The following is a 17,905-nucleotide window of genomic DNA, read 5'->3' on the forward strand; positions in this document are numbered from 1 at the left end:
TGGCACCGCGGTAACCAATCACCGTCTTGCCTTTCCGTTCTACTTCCAAAAGTAGTACAGAAAGGCAGATGGTAATTGGCTACCGCGGTGCCACGTTCCCGCACTGCGTCCTGTGGGCCAGAGCCAATAGGAGGTTGAAGGTGTCTTTAGAAGATTTCCCTCATGTAAATAAAAAATAAGGTATCAACAACATACAAGAACGACGGAAAATATAAGTGATTGGAATTATGTAATTTACAACATCAACTGCACATTTCGTATTAGCGAGGTGACAGTGACGGAAGATTTTTTGGCGCCAAGACACTTGGCCTTGACCTTGCGGCGGGACTTATCACCAGCTGTTCTCTGTCCGAGATTATTATCGCAGAGATCAGGTATTGGTCGCGTTCAGCAGAACAAGCCGCTCAGTAGCGGTCGAACATGATTGGCTCTTACTTTTAGAACCAACCAATCGACGCAGAGTGTTGATAAGACGAACTCAACAGTTGTGCAACAGTTATCTCTGCTAAACGCGCCCAACATTTTAGAATTGTTACTATTGTCTGATTTTTAACAGTTTATTGTAATTTTAGTGACTGACTAGCTTCCCAAGCATTATTGTTTACGCCGTCATTGTCACGTTGCTAATACGAGATGTATTTTTGATAATGATGCAAAAATCATATAACTCTAGTCACACTAATTACAATTTCCCGCTGTTCTTGGATGATGTTGATACCTATGTTGGTCAATGAGATCTAAGCGTTTAATGGAAATTATTGAGAAACTGCTCGTCGTCCGTTTCAGTACGAATTTACGCGCTTCATCATCTTAATAAACGGAACTGTGTAATTGTTAGTAATGAAATCAAGGCTACGTTCGGGGAGCACGCTATTAGCGCTATTGCATCATTCTATCTTTATCGCTCATCAGGTATAAAACAAGGATAGAATAAGCAAATAGCGCTAATAGCGCGCTCCCCGAACGCAGCCCTAGTAATCTTTGCTATTAGAATTACTCGATCTATTACTGCTGGCAATTACGCAGTTCCGTTTATTAAGACGAAAAAGCGTGAGAAATTATATTGAAATAAACGCCAAGCGTTTTCTCATTTTCATTCAATACTTATATTTCATAAACCACTATAGGTTATAAACAACATCAAAGAACGACTGGAAATATTGTAATTAGCGTGATTGGAGTTATGTGTTTTACAATATCATCAATTATATATCTCGTATTAGTGAGGTGACAACGATGGCATGAACAATGATGCTTTGGAAGCCAATCGCTAATTGCAATTAACTTGTAAAAATCAAGTGATAGTAAAAATCCTGAAATATTTACATAAGCCAGTGCCATGCACACGCAATTTCCCTCTCCCCGATAATAATCTCGGTCAGAGCACAGCAGCTGGCGAGGCAAAAAAGTCTCGCCGCAAAGGTCAAGGCCACGTCTGTTGATGTCAGAAAGTCTTCCGTATCGTTTGTAAACAAATATCTCGGCAATCGTATGAGATAGAAATATGATCTATCATTAGCGGTTGTCGAGATATAAGCGTTCAATGAATATGATGAATCACGATGCGCCGATTTTCTTAGGTACTCGAGCGTCTTATATTCGATTAGGAGTAAAGTAAGGAATTGTTTCCCCGCTCCACATTCTCTCTCTCTCTCTCTCTCTCTCTCTCTCTCTCTCTCTCTCTCTCTCTCTCTCTCTCTCTCTCTCTCTCCTCCCCTCTTTTTCTCTGTCTTATCTTCTGTCTATCTCCAGACATAGTTCCACCTAACTTTGACCTTTCCCGAAATTAAAAAGTTCATCAAGAAGAACCGATGCATTCAACTCAACTTTAAAAGTTAATTATATGATATTTAATAATTGGCTGCGTTCGGCCGATATTCCGCTAGCCTATATAGCAATCGTGAGCATTCGCTCGTTTCCTCTCCTTTTAATCCATTGGGTCAAAGGAGAGGAAACGAGCGACTGCTCACGATTGCTAGGCTAGCGGAGTATCGGCTGAACGCAGCCATTGACTTATTGTTAAGAATTGGACATCACTCATGAGTAGTCATGAGTGGGACTACCTTGAAGAGTTAGTTGTATCCTTTTTATATACATATAATAAAGTTTACATATGAATTTATGTACAGGGTTGCAGCGACATACAGGTCAGTATGACGGGTTGCCCATTCGTGCAGGCGTGCAAGATCATTCACAGCTGCATTCACTTTGACGCATTATATATGAGTGATAATAATGTGCCAAAGCCTACGCAGCTGTAAACGACCATGCGCGCCTGCACGAATGGGCAACCCGTGTCATGCTGACCTGTATGTCGGAGCAACAACCGTACATCACATTCGTATTTTCTGTTACTGTTAGGGTAAAGTGCATATTTCAGTTCACAGATTCTAATTCGGATCAACAAATTTAAAATGCTTTTCTAGCCTACTGTACCTATCATATATGTGTCTACAGCTATAACAGATAGCTATAGAAGATAGTGAAAAAAAATCCATATATGATAGGTACAGTCGGCTAGAGAGGCGTTGATCCGAATTAGAATAATTACCCTATACTTTAATTATATTGTGCTTTACTTTGATGCTTTGCAAATCAATATTAGGCATGTTTAGAAAATCTCTAGGAAGTACGTAATATAATACATATTAGCATATGATTACAGTAAGAGAATTAAAAACAAGTTACTAAAATGTAAGTATAATTGAAACAGTTATAAATTTTATATTTAATACTTCATAATACATATATCTTACATAGCATACATAAACATCTATAAGCACAAAATATTATGAAAATTATGTGACGTGTATAACATCTGTAAGAAAAGTAAACTTAATATTTTAAGTTAAATTATTTAAACTTACGATTTATGTTTAAAAATATTAACGAAATATATAAGTAACTTAAAATATACGATTGTGACATAAACAAAAGATGCAAAATAATATCTTAGCATGTATTTTCTAAACCGTAAATATACATTTATTAAAAAAAAAAAAATGAGCAACCTTTTTGATAAAGATAGATAAAATAATACTTATTTATCATATTTTAAATTTATTACGTTTTTGATTATGTAACCACGTTCTAATTGTAGGTACTGTTCGATTTCCTAGTATATCACGATGTTTCTTAATGAGCTTTGCGATTTCAGAACCTTGTAACTTTGCATCCTTTTTTTCTAAATAATATCCAAAGGCATCAAGAACAACTCGTTTTGCACTTTCAGTCCATTTAATCTTGCGTGTATGATTAGTATGAGACACTGAAAATATGAAAAAGGACAATTTTAACATTAATATAATGTTTTAATGATGTATGTGGAATATATAAACAATTACATACATAAAATAATTTTTTGTATTGCAGTGTAATATAGCATATATTTCAGATCATAATATGTAAGAAATTACAGTATAAATCAATAGTGCTTAGTTTATGCACAATCTACTTTCAACACAATTAATTTTCTATTGTACTATAACATAATTTTATCGTCAACTTTTATATGTACATATATGAAGTATTGTAACCTTAGAATTGTATGCGTCAGTAAAATTGTATATGGTGTTTTTTTTATTTCATGTGCCAATTATTTCCGCCAATTATCTCAGGAAGTATTGGTTTATTGATAAAGTATTTCAGATAATAGTTGGAGGATTTAAAGAGGGCCAATAAACGATCTTATTAAATTTTAGGTCCAGGGCGTGTTAAGCTTAATAGGGCCCAAGTCAAATTTTTCAAATAGAGACCCCATTTTTTTTGTATCATCTTTCTCTACTAATTAATTTGAACAACTTTTGTCTGAAACATTTTTCTATTTTTCTAATACTTTTTAAGTCATTCAAGAAAAACTTGATAACTTTTTCAATATTTAACTTATGATATATCGATAATTATTATCAGAGGGAAAAGTGGTACAAGACTTTGATTTGATTTGATCTCAAGAATATTATGTTGCAACAGTACCCTAACTTTTTAAATACTTGTGTATACATGAAAGCTCCAAAGAAATGTATACATAAATATTTAAAAAAAATTGGAGTACTATTGCAACAGAATATTTTTGAGACAAAATTAAGTCAAAAACATCTGTAATACTTTTCCCTCGAACAAACAATTATTGAGATATCAAGCTAAATATTGAAAAAGTTCCCGTTTTTCTTAAATATCTCAAAAAGTATTGAGCAAATAAAAAAATGTTTCAAACAAAAGTTGTTCAAATTAATTAGTAAAAAAGATAATATAATAAAAAATTGTGGTTTCCATATAAAAAATTTAGCTTGAGCTTTACTGGGCCAAACACGTCTTCCGGACCCAAAATCTAATAAGATCGTTTATTGGCTTTCTCTGAATCCTCCAACTTTTGTCTGAAACATTTTTCTAATAAACCAATACTTTCTGAGATAATTGGCACACGAAAAAAAAACATTCTGTATACAGGATCATCCGTTTGATCAATCACCCCCAAAAACTTTTTACTTGTAATTCTAGAAAGAAATACTTAAGGCGAATGTTGTTTGGTTTGAAGGGGGATATATGATTCCAATGTGTGTCGTGTCATACATGTCATTTTCAAGAAATTTTAAAGGAGACTAATTTCTCACATAAAACTTGATTTTTTCTTTAAAATAAAAGTTGTAGATCTTGTCGATACGTTTTCAAAACATTATAATAAAGTATTTTTTTGTTAAGTATTTTCCGAGTTATAAGGCTCGAAAGTTATCTGATAAAGGTAAAGTCAACTATCTTAAAGCAATTAAATATGAGACAAAGAGAGGATGATTACCTTGCTTGACTTTGACATTTCGTCCTCAAGGTCGAGGTCACCTTGAATTTTTTAAATAAAAACATCCATTCTGATAACGGAAATCGAAAGAGCGTCGAATTTTACATTGAAATATGTGATCCATGCATTGAGTCACAGTGACCTCAGCGGGGTAAAATTCGACACTCTTTCGATTTCCTTTATCATATTTGGGCGTTTCCATTTAAAAAATTGAAGATGATTTCGACCTTGAGGACGGCATGTTGAAGTGAAGCAAGGTCATCATCCTCTCTTTGTCTCAAATTTAATTGCTTTAAGGGTCATTATTTCCAACGTCTGTTAACTTTTAACCGACAGTTAACTTTTAAGATAGCCAATTTCTATTGGCTATTCCGATAAGTTAACAGTCGGTTAGAAATTAACAGACGTTGGAAATAGTGACCCTAAGATAGTTAACTTTACCTTTATCAGATAACTTTCGAGTCTCATAACACGGAAAATATTTAACAAAAAAATACTTTATTATAATGTTTTAAAAACGTCTCGACAAGATAACTTTTATCTTAAGGAAAAAATCAAGTTTCATGTGAGAAATTAGTCTCCTTTAAAATTTCTTGAAAATGACGACATGTACGACACGACTCACATTGGAATCATATGTCCCCCTTTAAACCAAACAACATTTGTCTGAAACATTTCTTTCTGGAATCACAAATAAAAAAAGGTTTTGGGAGTAATCGATTAAAATAAGACACCCTGTATATGTATACATTATATGAAGATATAATATAGGTATATTTATATTTTATAAATAAATAAATATATACAGGGTGATTGAAGAGAAATCTGTAAAATTCCGGGAGATGATAGTATATTGATGATTCTAAGCAAAAAGTCTTATGAACACGGATCCTATTTAATGGTTATCGAGAAATTCTTGTTATAACGTGAAAAAGACATCAACGTATGGAGGGATGGAAATGAAAGACAAAGACTGTCAACGATGTGCAATTGTTAGTAGTTAGTTGGTTGTTTGTGTTCTATTGCCCATAATAGCCTTAGGCTGGGCGCATACCATAGACTTTACATCGACCAAACTTTTTAATCGATGTCAAGCAGCAACAATGATTTCTTATTAACTAAACAATTTAATCGAGGACTGTATTATTACAGAATAAGTATATTTAGTTTTAACGAGTTTCTCGTGTTAATTGGCCTATATATTAGAAAGTATAATACGATTTTTGTCGATAATATGCGACAAAATTATATTATACTTTCTAATACACAGGCCGATTAACACGAGAAGCTCGTTAAAACTAAATATACTTATTCTGTAATAATACAGTCCTCGATTAAATTGTTTAGTTGATAAGAAATCATTGTTGCTGCTCAACATCGATTAAACAGTTTAGTCGATGTAAAGCCGATGGTATGCGCCCAGCCTAAGGCTATTATAGGCAATAGAACAAACAATGAACTAACTACTAACAATTGCACATCGTTGTCAGTCTTTGTCTTTCATTTCTATCCCTCCATACGCATGATGCCCTTTTCATGTTATAACCAAAATATCTCGGTAACCGTAGAAATAGAACCCATGTTCATATGACTCTTTTTGCTTAGAATCATCAATACTATTACCTCCTAGAATATTGCAAATTCCTCCTCAATCCTATATACATATATACACAAGGTATCTCAAAACTCGAAGATATGGAGTACAGAACGCGATTCTTTATGCTTAAAGAAACAACTTTTTCCTTTAGCAAAATTGCGTCTGACAAGTAATTTTTGCAGGAGAGCAGGTTAAAGTTAACAAATGAGCGCTCTCGTCTATGTGACGCTCAAGGCCGGCGCGCGCTCCTCAGTCACTCGTACTAGAGACTCTATAATAAAACTCTGGCCATAAGGCGATTTTGTCAAAATTCTGCGAGAGAGAAGAATATACATTCATATCGCTTTCTCTTTCTCTCTTATATCTCTTTCTCTTTCTGTTCTCTTGTTTTTGCCAAAAAATGGCGAACCAATCAAAAGTTGCTGTTGTATGGCCAGATTCTGATTAGAGGGACTCTAACTCTTATTATAAGGTCTCTAACTCGTACCTAATGACCTTTTTCTCTATTATATTGCTTAAAATATGATAAAAGTTAACAAAATTATATTGCTTATATTCCTTACATAATAAATGAATAAAAGAATTGTCTGATTCCATAATACCACTTAAAAATTAAACAAATGTAAATAGTAATATACTTTATGCGCTGAGCGTTCTAGTAAACTATTCCTTAAGTTTAGTGATACTATTTAACTGTCAAACGTAATTGTGCAATATTTAGAATAATAGAACGCTCAGCACACAAAGCATATTTATATATATTTAACTATTTACATTTTTTCTATTTTCAGATAATTCTATGGAATCAGACAATTCTTTTATTTATTTATTATGTAAGGAACATAAGCAATATTTATTTTGTAATTTTTATCATATTTTATACAATACAATACAGAAAAAGGTCAAGGAGTAGATGTGAGCAACTGAGGAGCGTGCGCCGGCCCTAAACGCCACATAAATGAGAGCGCTCATTCGTTAAAACTTTAACTTACTCTGTTACAAAATCTACTTGTCAGATGTAATTTTACTAAAGGAAAAAGTTGTTTGTTTTAGCAGAAAGAAACGCGTCCTATACACCGTATCCTCGAGTTTTGGGACACCCTGTATATTATACTTCCGTTCAAAAATTTGAAAGTGCTACTTTTTTAAGAAAAAATGGTGGTGCTAATACTTCTAAAGAAAAATGTCATATGAGAAACAATACTGTCTGTTTTATCTACACAACACAGTATTGCTTGTTTCTAATTATTTTCCAAGGGAGTATTTTATTTAAAGAGTTTTACAGTGTTATCATGCTTTGTGCCATTGTTCTATTATGAAGAAAGAACAAGTTTTCGTGGTTTGAGTAAAATATGAAATATGAAAATATAAATATATGAATAATAAATATGAAAATTATCAAGAGACACGGTAGTGTCTCGCGCCAAGTATGCGCGGAGCAAGACACTACAGGGTAAATTTACGCGAAGACACGAATTTGCAAATTAAGAAATAAGAAATAAGATTATAATTTACACAGCAACAATTAATATATTTTACTCAAATCATGAAAACTTGTTCTTTCTTCATAACAGAATAATTACATAGCATATTGTCAGTAAAATTCTCTAAATAAAATACTTCCTTGGAAAATAATTAGAAACAAGTAATACTTTGTTTAATAGTTAAAACAGATAGTAAAACAAACAGTAAAGTTTCTCATATAACATTTTTCCTTGAAAGTATTAACACCATTGTTTTAATTGTTCTTCTTAAAAAATAGTGCTTCCAAACTTTTGAACAGTGTAATGTATAAATACATATATTACAATTATACTTACAAAGTTCCTTTTTATCTTTTCTTTTTTTTGTTTTCTTTTTTTTGTTTTTTTGTTTTTCCATGTTTGTTATGTTCTGTTCATTTTCTGCATCATTATCTGAATAACTAATCTCTCTCTCAGTTGAGATTCTAAATTCATCTGAATCTATAATAAAAAAATATATATATAATAAAACTTAAAAGATAAGATTAAAACATTTACTTTATATTTGATATATTTGGTATTTATTTTTAAAGAAAGGAGCATAAACAAAAATTTCTTTTGGCAATTTTTTTTTAAATTATTATAAAAACTTATTTATAAAATTATTGATTTTTCTTAATATTAAATTTTAATCGTAATTTTAATTTTAAAATTTGATTATCTAACATTATACATCGCAAATGTTATACTTAAACTAATTACAAAAAATAATATTAAATAAAATAAAATAAATTAATTTTGAAGAGATATATAATTTACTGATAAAAGCATACAATATGCAATTTATATTTACATATTAATTTGCATATTAATTTTTATATTTCATAAATAATTTACGAATATTTAATAGATATACAACCTCTTGAAGTATTTCTTTGCAAATCCTGAATTATTTGATTGTCTTTATTATTAGTGTCATCATTATGGATTTCAGGTACGTTATCACTATCATTAGCATCATTGTTATTTCTATTAGATTCTGAGCATTCAGAATCTGAATTATCATCTGAACTATTATCTTCTTCATCTCGTCCAACTCCTTGTGCTGCTTCCAAGTATTGTGATATTTCTAAAATTTCTTTTTCTATGACAGGTTGTCTATAATGAGTTAAGTGTATTTTATCTGCATGACCCATGAAGTTTGCCAGTGATGAAATTTCATTCTCTGATAAATTGTAATTAATACACATTGTCGCTATATGTTTCCGTAATTCAGTTGCACGCAAAGTTTCAGGATTTTCAGCACCGCATTCTACTGCATACTGTCGCAACAGATCACATGCCAAGAGGTATCTGTGCTTATTTTTTACAAGAGAAGGAAGACCAAACAAGTACGGATTTTTTGTTGAAACTTTTGCAGCTTTTCTATGCTTTAATATCATATCAATGCAATCTCTCAATTCTCCCGTCAATAGAACTGGTACTGTTCGTCCAAGTTTACCTCTTAATGTAAAACGTACATATTTTTTAGCTATCTCTTTGGCACGTGTTGAAAGTGCTTCATACATTTCATTTGTTTGATAATTAATTCCTTCATAAACCTTGTAATCTTCGATGAGTGTTCTTTGTATCTCTCCAGCTCTACGACGGTTGAATACTTGTACTGATGTCAATGTAACTTTTGCGAGTGTAAGCCATGCTTCGTAAGAAAATCCTTCTCTCAAAACGTTATAAGCTGTTTGACGTTTTTCTTGTAAAAAGTTGTGAAGCCTAATAATATCCGATTTAGAAGGGAGAACAATTCTTTTACGTCTTTTATTTTGATTCATTGTTTCAGATATTGTTTTCGTAATATGTGTTGTATAATCTTCTGAAAATACTTTTAAAAAATCTTCAGCAATTAATTTTTTATCATAGTTTTCTTTTCTAATATATCGATTAATTAAAATTTTTCCAAGTTCTTTTATTAAACCTCCAAGTGACGATGCTAATGATGGAATTTTATAATATTTTCCGCATAAAGATAAACCTGCTAATGTGTTAATTGCTTCAATGCAGGCACTGCTGTATCGTGGAAAATAAATGGATGCAAAATCTGTAATTTCAGAACATTTCTGTTTTAATATTTGTAGTAAACGGCCGACTCTTCTTAGTTTCTGTCTTATCATGCTATCATTATGCTCTGATGATTTATATTTTTCACACTGTTGATTTCCGAATGCAATTATTAATTCGTCATATCGTATTAGTCGTACTATGTCATCTTCTTTTAATACGGGAAAAACACGTAATCTTAAGACACTATTCGCTTCAGGATGTATTCGACCTATTATTGTTCTTCCTAAAACTGATACCGCTCTTGTATCTTTGTTTCTAGGACCAATGCATTTTCGAGAATGATGTCTCCTTGTAGCTTTAAGTATAAATGCTCTGCATTTTGGACATGCGGTATAATCAGAAGGTACTCTGTTATACATTTTTTTAGAACGTCTTTCCACTAACAGTTCACCATCATTTCGTGTATTATCTACGTTGAAATAAAAATCTCCACGCCTTCGGAGTGTTTCTATAATTTGTCTTCGTTCTGCAGTTCCTTTTGGTAAACACGTAAATTTTTGGACTTCTAGTTCCTTAGCATGTACTCGTTCAAGATGGCGAGCTATTTTACTTTGAAACGTGTTACAGAACATGCAAAAATGTTTTTTTTTTGCCTGCATCAGTTGACAAAACAAACATTTCTGCATCATCTCGAGCACATTTTCCTGATACATTTAACGATGTTGATATATCCAAACCACTAGATACGTTTATTGAACTGTTAGTTCCTTCCTTAGTAGATACATCTTTTCCTATTTCTGATCTTGTCTGATTTATTTGAGTTTCATTTATATTTTCATCGGACGAATTATTTGATGGAATGTAAGAAGAATCTTTATCAATCGTGTTTTCTAAACTGTCGTTTTGCGAATTAGCGTCATTATAAAGATGTTCTGAAAAATTTAGATTATACAACTTAATTTTTTTTGTGGAAAGAGAAAATGAAAAAGAGATACACATTTCTCATAAACAACAATAAATCATATTTATCAGAGTAGCTATAATATGTAATAAGATATACAAACACTTAGCACATTAAATTATATATTCATAAAGTATAAATAAAATGTTATACTATTCTCCTAACTTATTTTATAGTTTTATTAAGATTTAACTTAATTACGAATTAAACTGATTCTTAGTTTGTTTCTATTTGTCAAATATAAAGTCGGAGATATTCAAATAAAATGTTTCATTCATTAAATATAAAGCTAACGTTTCTGGATTATTTCGAGCACATTTACCTGATCCATTTAACGTTGATATGTCCAAACTACTGAATACATTTATTGAACCGTTAGTATCTTTTTTAGTGGATACATCTTTTCTTATTTCTGATCTTGTCTGATTTATTTGAGTTTGAATTATGCTTTCATCGGACAAATTATTTGATGATATGTAAAAAGAGTCTTTATCATTCACGTTTTTTAAACTGTTGTTTTGTGAATTAGTATCATTATAAATATAATCTGGAAAAATTTAGAGTATATATATATTTTAGTTTCTGTTATGGAAAGAAAAAATGGAAAAAATATACATTTTACATGAAAAACAAATTATATTTATCACAATAGTTATAATAATAATATACACAAACACTTATCAGTATTAAATTATATGTGCGAGAGGCGTTCAATAAACAACACTTCTTTTCTCATTCAAAGTTTGTTTGATTGCAGTTATAAATTTGTCAGATTTTTCCCCAATTTTTTCTCTACAAAAATCAATTTTTTAACATAGATTTCATTCAGTTCTATGACTTTACGCCATTTAGACATGAGAAACTGTGTAGCCTTGCGGTATCACTCTACTGGTCTACCTCTCAGCCACATTCTTATTTCAGCTATGACTTTTTTGTTATTGCCATCTCTTCCTGCAGATAGCATCTTTAGAGATGACCAAAGAGATGAAAGTCAAAAAGTGCAAGATCCGGATTGTAAAATAGGTGACAAATGACAGTCCACTTATTGCTCGTATCTTGCGGCTTTCATATCTTTGGTCTTCTGAAAGATGCAACTCATAGAAGAGAATAACAAAGCCGTCACAGCCGAAGTAAGAAAGTGATTGAGAGACAGACCAGCAGAATAGTACCGCAATGCTACACAGGCTCTCGTATCTAAGTAGCGTAAGGCCACAGAATTGAATGCAGACTATGTTAAAAAACTGATTTTTATAGCCAAAGAAATGGAGAAAAATATGACGTATTTAAAACTGCAATGAAACAAACCTTGACTGAGGAAAAAATATGTTGCACTACTTATTGAAGATACGTAAAATATAAAAAAATGTTATATACAAACTATTTTTTTTACCTATTTTATAATTACAATATTAAATTAATTCTTAGCTAATTTCTATTTGTAAAATATAAAGTCAGAAATATTCAAATAAGATATTCCGTTTGTTAAATATAAAGATAAAAACTTTCTAAAAAGAAATATAAGTTGCATATTTACAAAAACCAATATTATAAAAATTCTTTAAGTAAATTATATTACCTTCAGTAGAAACACGTCTATAAGTCTCAGCAGTATTCTTTGACGTAGTACATGGTAATATATTAGTATCGGCGGCTTCGTATACTTGTAATGTATTTCCATTCCAATTCCAGAGTAAGTTTGCAGAATTTGTTTGTACAATGTCTAACAAAAGATAATATATAATAAGTAGAAAGACATTATTAAAGACATTATTAAATCCTACAACATATTATACATGGTGTGTCTAGAAAGTAATTAAAATTATTTTTTTGCGTTTCCCAGAAGGGCTGCGTGAGGAAAGTGGGGGTCGAGGTAGTTGGGGGAATTTCAGGTAGTTATACGGTCGGACTCTCCTCAGTTGAGCCCGAGCCTTTCAAACGGTCCAATCGTATAACTGAGATCCCCCTCAATTACCTCGACCCCCCACTTTCTTTCCCTCCTGGGGAGCGTAAGAAAATCATTTTTATTACTTTCCGGACACATCATCCCTGGATTCCGCATATACGCTTTACGGAACCCAGGGCATGTGCGTAATTATAATTATAAATTTTAATAAAATTTAGTATCAAACCTTCGTTTAAACTTTCGGTGTTATGCTGTATATTATCTGTTGTAATATGACACTCTGTTTCTGTCGTTAATCCTATCTGTTCTTGTATTAAAATATTTTCTGTTTCATTTTGACCGTACATATATTCTGTATGATCTGATACATGTTCCGTATTATTTATAGTGACAGTTGTACTTTTATCTTTTATTATATTGTTCACAATATTCTCATTACAATCAACAACGTGATTCTCATTATTTAATTCTGATGAATTTGAACTTATGAGATTTATTATTATTTCCTGAGTGTTCTCTAGAATGATATATTAATTATATTAATTATTGCAAATACATATATTTTACATTAACATTATAACGAATAATATATATTGTACCGGTTGTTCCGATATACAGCTCAGCATGACGGGTTGCCCATTCGTGCAAACGCACATAGTTGTTCACAGCTGCGTAGGTTTCGGCACATTATAATCACTCACATATAATGCATCAAAGTGAATGTAGCTGTGAATGACCATGCACGCCTGCACGAATAATGGGTAACCCATCGTACTGATCACCTGTATGTTGTTGCAACACCCTGTACATATTTACCTCTTAAAAAATTAAAATTTTATTACGGAATTGCGAGAATTGATAATCTGATTTTTCTTTTATATAAGACAGTAATAAAAAAATATATAATAAAATCTTACCATTGATTTGACTTGCAGGTGAGGATGTTTTACAACACATTGGTTGTGAAATATGGTGCAATATAATTTTAGGTACATCAGCGACTAAAGATTTTTTAATACTATCAAGTACATCGAAACTTTCTGTAAAGATGTGTAATAAATGTTTATATAGATATATGATTTTAATATACAAATATTTGACAGACAAATGTACTGTAACGTAACGTAAATATACACGGAATAAATAATCATATAAGTGTACAAAACTATATTCGAATAGATAAATAATTTTTACGTAATAGATACTATTGCATAAAATTAACATTACATAGGTAAAAAAATATTACATAGGATTTATAGCTTTCACTACGGTGACAAATAAAGCTTACTTTGTGGACATACGAACATCTCACTACATTTTACAATAAAAATGACAAGATCGATCATGTCCAATGATTGTAAAGTACAGCGAGAAAAAAGTTTCATAATGAATGTAATTTATAGATAAAATACTTGTTTTTTTATACATGTATATTGGCTAATAAGATCTTCTAATTTTCTGCTCTGAAAAATTTAATTTACTTATATACCGAATTTAACTTATTTATCGTTAATAATTTCTTATTATATACATAATACATTTACATATATGTGTGTATATTTATATATAAATACTTTTAATAAAATCGATTTATTTAAAGGTTTATGAAACAATATTCGTTCAATAATCATTTAGTTATTATAATCTACAATTGAAAAAAATGAAAAAATTGTAAATAATATAAAAATTAAATATTACCATGGCGAGCCACGACACGACAAATATATCTTTTACATTTATATTTTGCTATATATGTATTTTTGTGTCTGACCACATCTCTTGCTTTACATACGTAATGTATTCCATCGGTAAATACGACAAGAACAAACATTATTAATTTCTTAACTTATCTAATCATCTATTTATTGGAAAGACACTTGGAATTAACGGATATTAGATATTACTAGGAGAACCTCAAGTAAGAAAGAGAGGCGTCAACACGGTGGAAGGAAAATAATGCTGGGTCTACAATGGCCGCGTTCAGCAGACACAACTGAACTGTTGAGTTCATCTTATCAACACTCTGCATTGATTGGTTCTAAAAGTAAGAGCCAATCACGTTCGACTGTTACTCAGCGGCTTGGTCTGCTAAACGCGCCTATTGTAAACCCAGCATTATTTTTTTTCAACATGTTGGTGCCTCTCTCCTACTTAACCTACTTAAGACTCTCTAGTAATACCGTCAATTCCAAGTGCCTTTCCAATAAATAGATAATAAGATAAGTTAAGAAATTAATAATGTTTGTTCTTGTCGTATTTACCGATGGAATACATTACGTATGTAAAGCAAGAGATGTGGTCAGGCACAAAAATACATATATAACAAAATATAAATGTAAGAGATATATTTGTCGTGTCGTGCCTCGTCATGGTAATATTTAATTTTTATACTATTTGCAATTTTCATATTATATTTTTATATTATTTACAATTTTTATAATTGCAGATCATAATAACTAAATAATTATTGAACGAATATTGTTTTACATAACCTTTAAATGAATCGATTTTATTAAAAGTATTTATATATAAATATAAACACATATATGTAAATGTATTATGTATATAATAAGAAATTATAAACAATATAAACAAATTAAATTCGGTATATATAAGTAAATTAAATTTTTCAGAAAAGAAATTTAGAAAATCTTATTACTCAATACATGTATAAAAAACTATTTTTTATTTACCAATTACATTCCTTATGAAACTTTTTTCTCGCTGTATTTTACAACCATTGGACATGATCGACCTTGTCCTTTTTGTTGTAAAATGTAGCAAGATGTTTGTATGTCTACAAAATAAGCTTTATTTGTTGATGTAGTGAAAGCTATGAATGCTATGTACAATTTTTTTACCTATGTAATGTTAATTTTATGTAATAGTATCTATTATGTAAAAATTATTTATCTATTTGATTATAGTTTTGTACACTTATATATATTTATTCCGTGTATATATACGTTACGTTACAGTACATTTGTCTGTCAAATATTTGTATATTAAAATCATATATCTATATAAACATTTATTACACATTTTTACAGAAAGTTTTGATGTACTTGATAGTATTAAAAAATCATTAGTCGCAGATGTACCTAAAATTATATTGCACCATATTTCACAACCAATGTGTTGTAAAACACCTTCACCCGCAAGTCAAAGCAATGGTAAGATTTTATTATATAATTTTTTATTACTGTCTTATATAAAAGAAAAAACAGATTATCAATATTTCTGTAATAAAATTGTATTTTTTAAAAGATACATGTGTACAATATATATTATTCAACGTAATGTTAATGTGAAATATATGTATTTGCAATAATTAATATAATTAATATATCATTATAGAGAACACTCAGGAAATAATAATAAATCTTATAAGTTCAAATTCATCAGTATTAAATAATGGGAATCACATTGCTGATTGTAATGACAATATTGTGAACAATATAATAAAAGATAAAAGTACAACTGTTACTATAAATAATACGATACATGTATTAGATCATACAGAATGTATGTACGGTCAAAATGAAACAGAGAATATTTTAATACGAGAAGAAATAGGATTAACGACAGAATCAGAGTGTCATATTACAACAGATAATGTACAGCATAATATCGAAAGTTTAAACGAAGGTTTGATACTAGATTTTATTAAAATCTATGATTATATAATATACATACGTGCCCGGGTCCCGTAAAGCGCATATGCGCGCATTTATTTATAGCATACGTAACGTTTACTATAGAAAATGCGCACATATGCGCTTTACGGAACCTGGGGGCATGTGTCCGGAAAGTAATAAAAATGATTTTTTTACGCTCCCTAGGAGTGCTGCGTGGGAAAAGTGAGGGTCGAGTTAGTTGAGGAGGAATCTCAGATACACGGTCAGGGTCAGACCTTCCTCAGTTGAACCTGAGCTTTTCAAACGGTCGGTACGTTACACGGTAAGTGCACCTTTGTTTTTCACTTTCGTCAGGGACGACAATGCAGAGGAGCATCGAGCAACGTTACGCAATTAAATTTTGCATAAAACGGAAAAACAGCTTCTCAGAAACGTTAGAAATGTTGAAGACAGGGTCGTCCGCGACGAGAGTGAAAAACAAAGGCACTTCTGTAACGTACTGACCGTTCAAAAGGCTCGGGCTCAACTGAGGAGAGTCCGACCGTATAACTACCTGAGATTCCCCCTCAACTACCTCGACCCCCACTTTCCTCACGCAGCTCTTCTGGAAAGCGCAAAAAAATAATTTTTATTACTTTCTAGACACACCATGTATAATATGTTGTACAATTTAATAATGTCTTTAATAATGTCTTTCTACTTATTATATATTATCTTTTGTTAGACATTGTACAAACAAATTCTGCAAACTTACTCTGGAATTGGAATGGAAATACATTACAAGTATACGAAGCCGATACTAATATATTACCATGTACTATGTCAAAGAATACTGCTGAGACTTATAGACGTGTTTCCACTGAAGGTAATATAATTTACTTAAAGAATTTTTATAATATTGGTTTTTGTAAATATGCAACTTATATTTCTTTTTAGAAAGTTTTTATCTTTATATTTAACAAACGGAACATCTTATTTGAATATTTCTGACTTTATATTTTACAAATAGAAATTAGCTAAGAATTAATTTAATATCTTAATATAATTATAAAATAGGTAAAAAAATAGTTTGTATATAACATTTTTTAATATTTTACGTACCTTCAATAAGTAATACAACATATTTTTTCTTTATTCAAGGTTTGTTTTATTGCAGTTTTAATACTTCATATTTTTTCTCCAATTCTTTGGCTATAAAAATCAGTTTTTCAACATAGTCTGCATTGAATTCTGTGGCCTTACGCTACTTAGATATGAGAGCCTGTGTAGCTTTGCGGTACTATTCTACTGGTCTGTCTCTCAATCACTTTCTTACTTCGGCTGTGACTTCCTTGTTATTATTCTATCTCTTCCTACAAGTTGTATTTTTCAGAGGACCTAAGATATGAAAACTGCAAGATACGAGCAATAAGTGGACTGTCATTCGTCACCTATCCTACAATCCGGATCTTGCACCTTTCAACTTTCATCTCTTTGGTCATCTCTAAAAGATC

At 30.9% G+C, this 17,905-nt stretch overlaps 2 protein-coding genes and 1 long non-coding RNA gene across 8 annotated transcripts in view; 1 reads left to right on the forward strand and 2 right to left on the reverse strand.

The window, feature by feature from the left end:
• Positions 1-2,818: 2,818 nt before the first annotated feature.
• On the reverse strand, positions 2,819-10,891 carry LOC139813338 (uncharacterized). Its single transcript, XM_071778806.1, has 3 exons — positions 8,772-10,891; positions 8,210-8,353; positions 2,819-3,268 (listed from the first exon to the last, which is right to left on the reverse strand). The coding sequence occupies exons 1-3, from the start codon at positions 10,621-10,623 to the stop codon at positions 3,048-3,050; spliced, it is 2,217 nt and encodes a 738-aa protein (XP_071634907.1). The 5' UTR covers positions 10,624-10,891; the 3' UTR covers positions 2,819-3,047.
• Positions 10,892-11,193: 302 nt separating this feature from the next.
• LOC139813809 (uncharacterized) lies at positions 11,194-13,888 on the reverse strand. The gene is made up of 4 exons (XR_011732238.1): positions 13,692-13,888; positions 13,001-13,291; positions 12,448-12,591; positions 11,194-11,418 (listed from the first exon to the last, which is right to left on the reverse strand). It is a non-coding gene; the product is annotated as an uncharacterized lncRNA (long non-coding RNA).
• A 1,036-nt stretch (positions 13,889-14,924) lies between these two features.
• Positions 14,925-17,905, forward strand: part of LOC139813365 (uncharacterized) — a 76,674-nt gene continuing 73,693 nt past the window's right edge. For 3 of the 6 annotated variants that reach the window (XM_071778853.1, XM_071778854.1, XM_071778852.1), the window contains exons 1-4: positions 14,925-15,145; positions 15,825-15,947; positions 16,132-16,422; positions 17,137-17,277. In XM_071778853.1, coding sequence (XP_071634954.1) covers positions 15,013-15,145; positions 15,825-15,947; positions 16,132-16,422; positions 17,137-17,277 — 688 coding nt within the window. In that variant the 5' untranslated portion in view covers positions 14,925-15,012. Of the gene's footprint in view, positions 15,146-15,220; positions 15,293-15,824; positions 15,948-16,131; positions 16,423-16,541; positions 17,064-17,136; positions 17,278-17,905 lie in introns of those variants that run through there. The other 3 variants (XM_071778856.1, XM_071778857.1, XR_011732155.1) reach the window with 3 other exon arrangements.

This window comes from Temnothorax longispinosus, chromosome 5, assembly GCF_030848805.1.
Source record: "Temnothorax longispinosus isolate EJ_2023e chromosome 5, Tlon_JGU_v1, whole genome shotgun sequence".
Lineage (NCBI taxonomy): Eukaryota > Metazoa > Arthropoda > Insecta > Hymenoptera > Formicidae > Temnothorax > Temnothorax longispinosus.

Coding starts and splice junctions, on each gene's coding strand:
- LOC139813338 (XM_071778806.1), bottom strand. CDS start 10,623: ATGTATCAGGAAAATGTGCTCGAGATGATGCAGAAATGTTTGTTTTGT. Junction 8,354..8,771: donor GCAAAGAAATACTTCAAGAG/GTTGTATATCTA, acceptor TTTTTATTATAG/ATTCAGATGAATTTAGAATC. Junction 3,269..8,209: donor AAAAGATAAAAAGGAACTTT/GTAAGTATAATT, acceptor TCATATTTTCAG/TGTCTCATACTAATCATACA.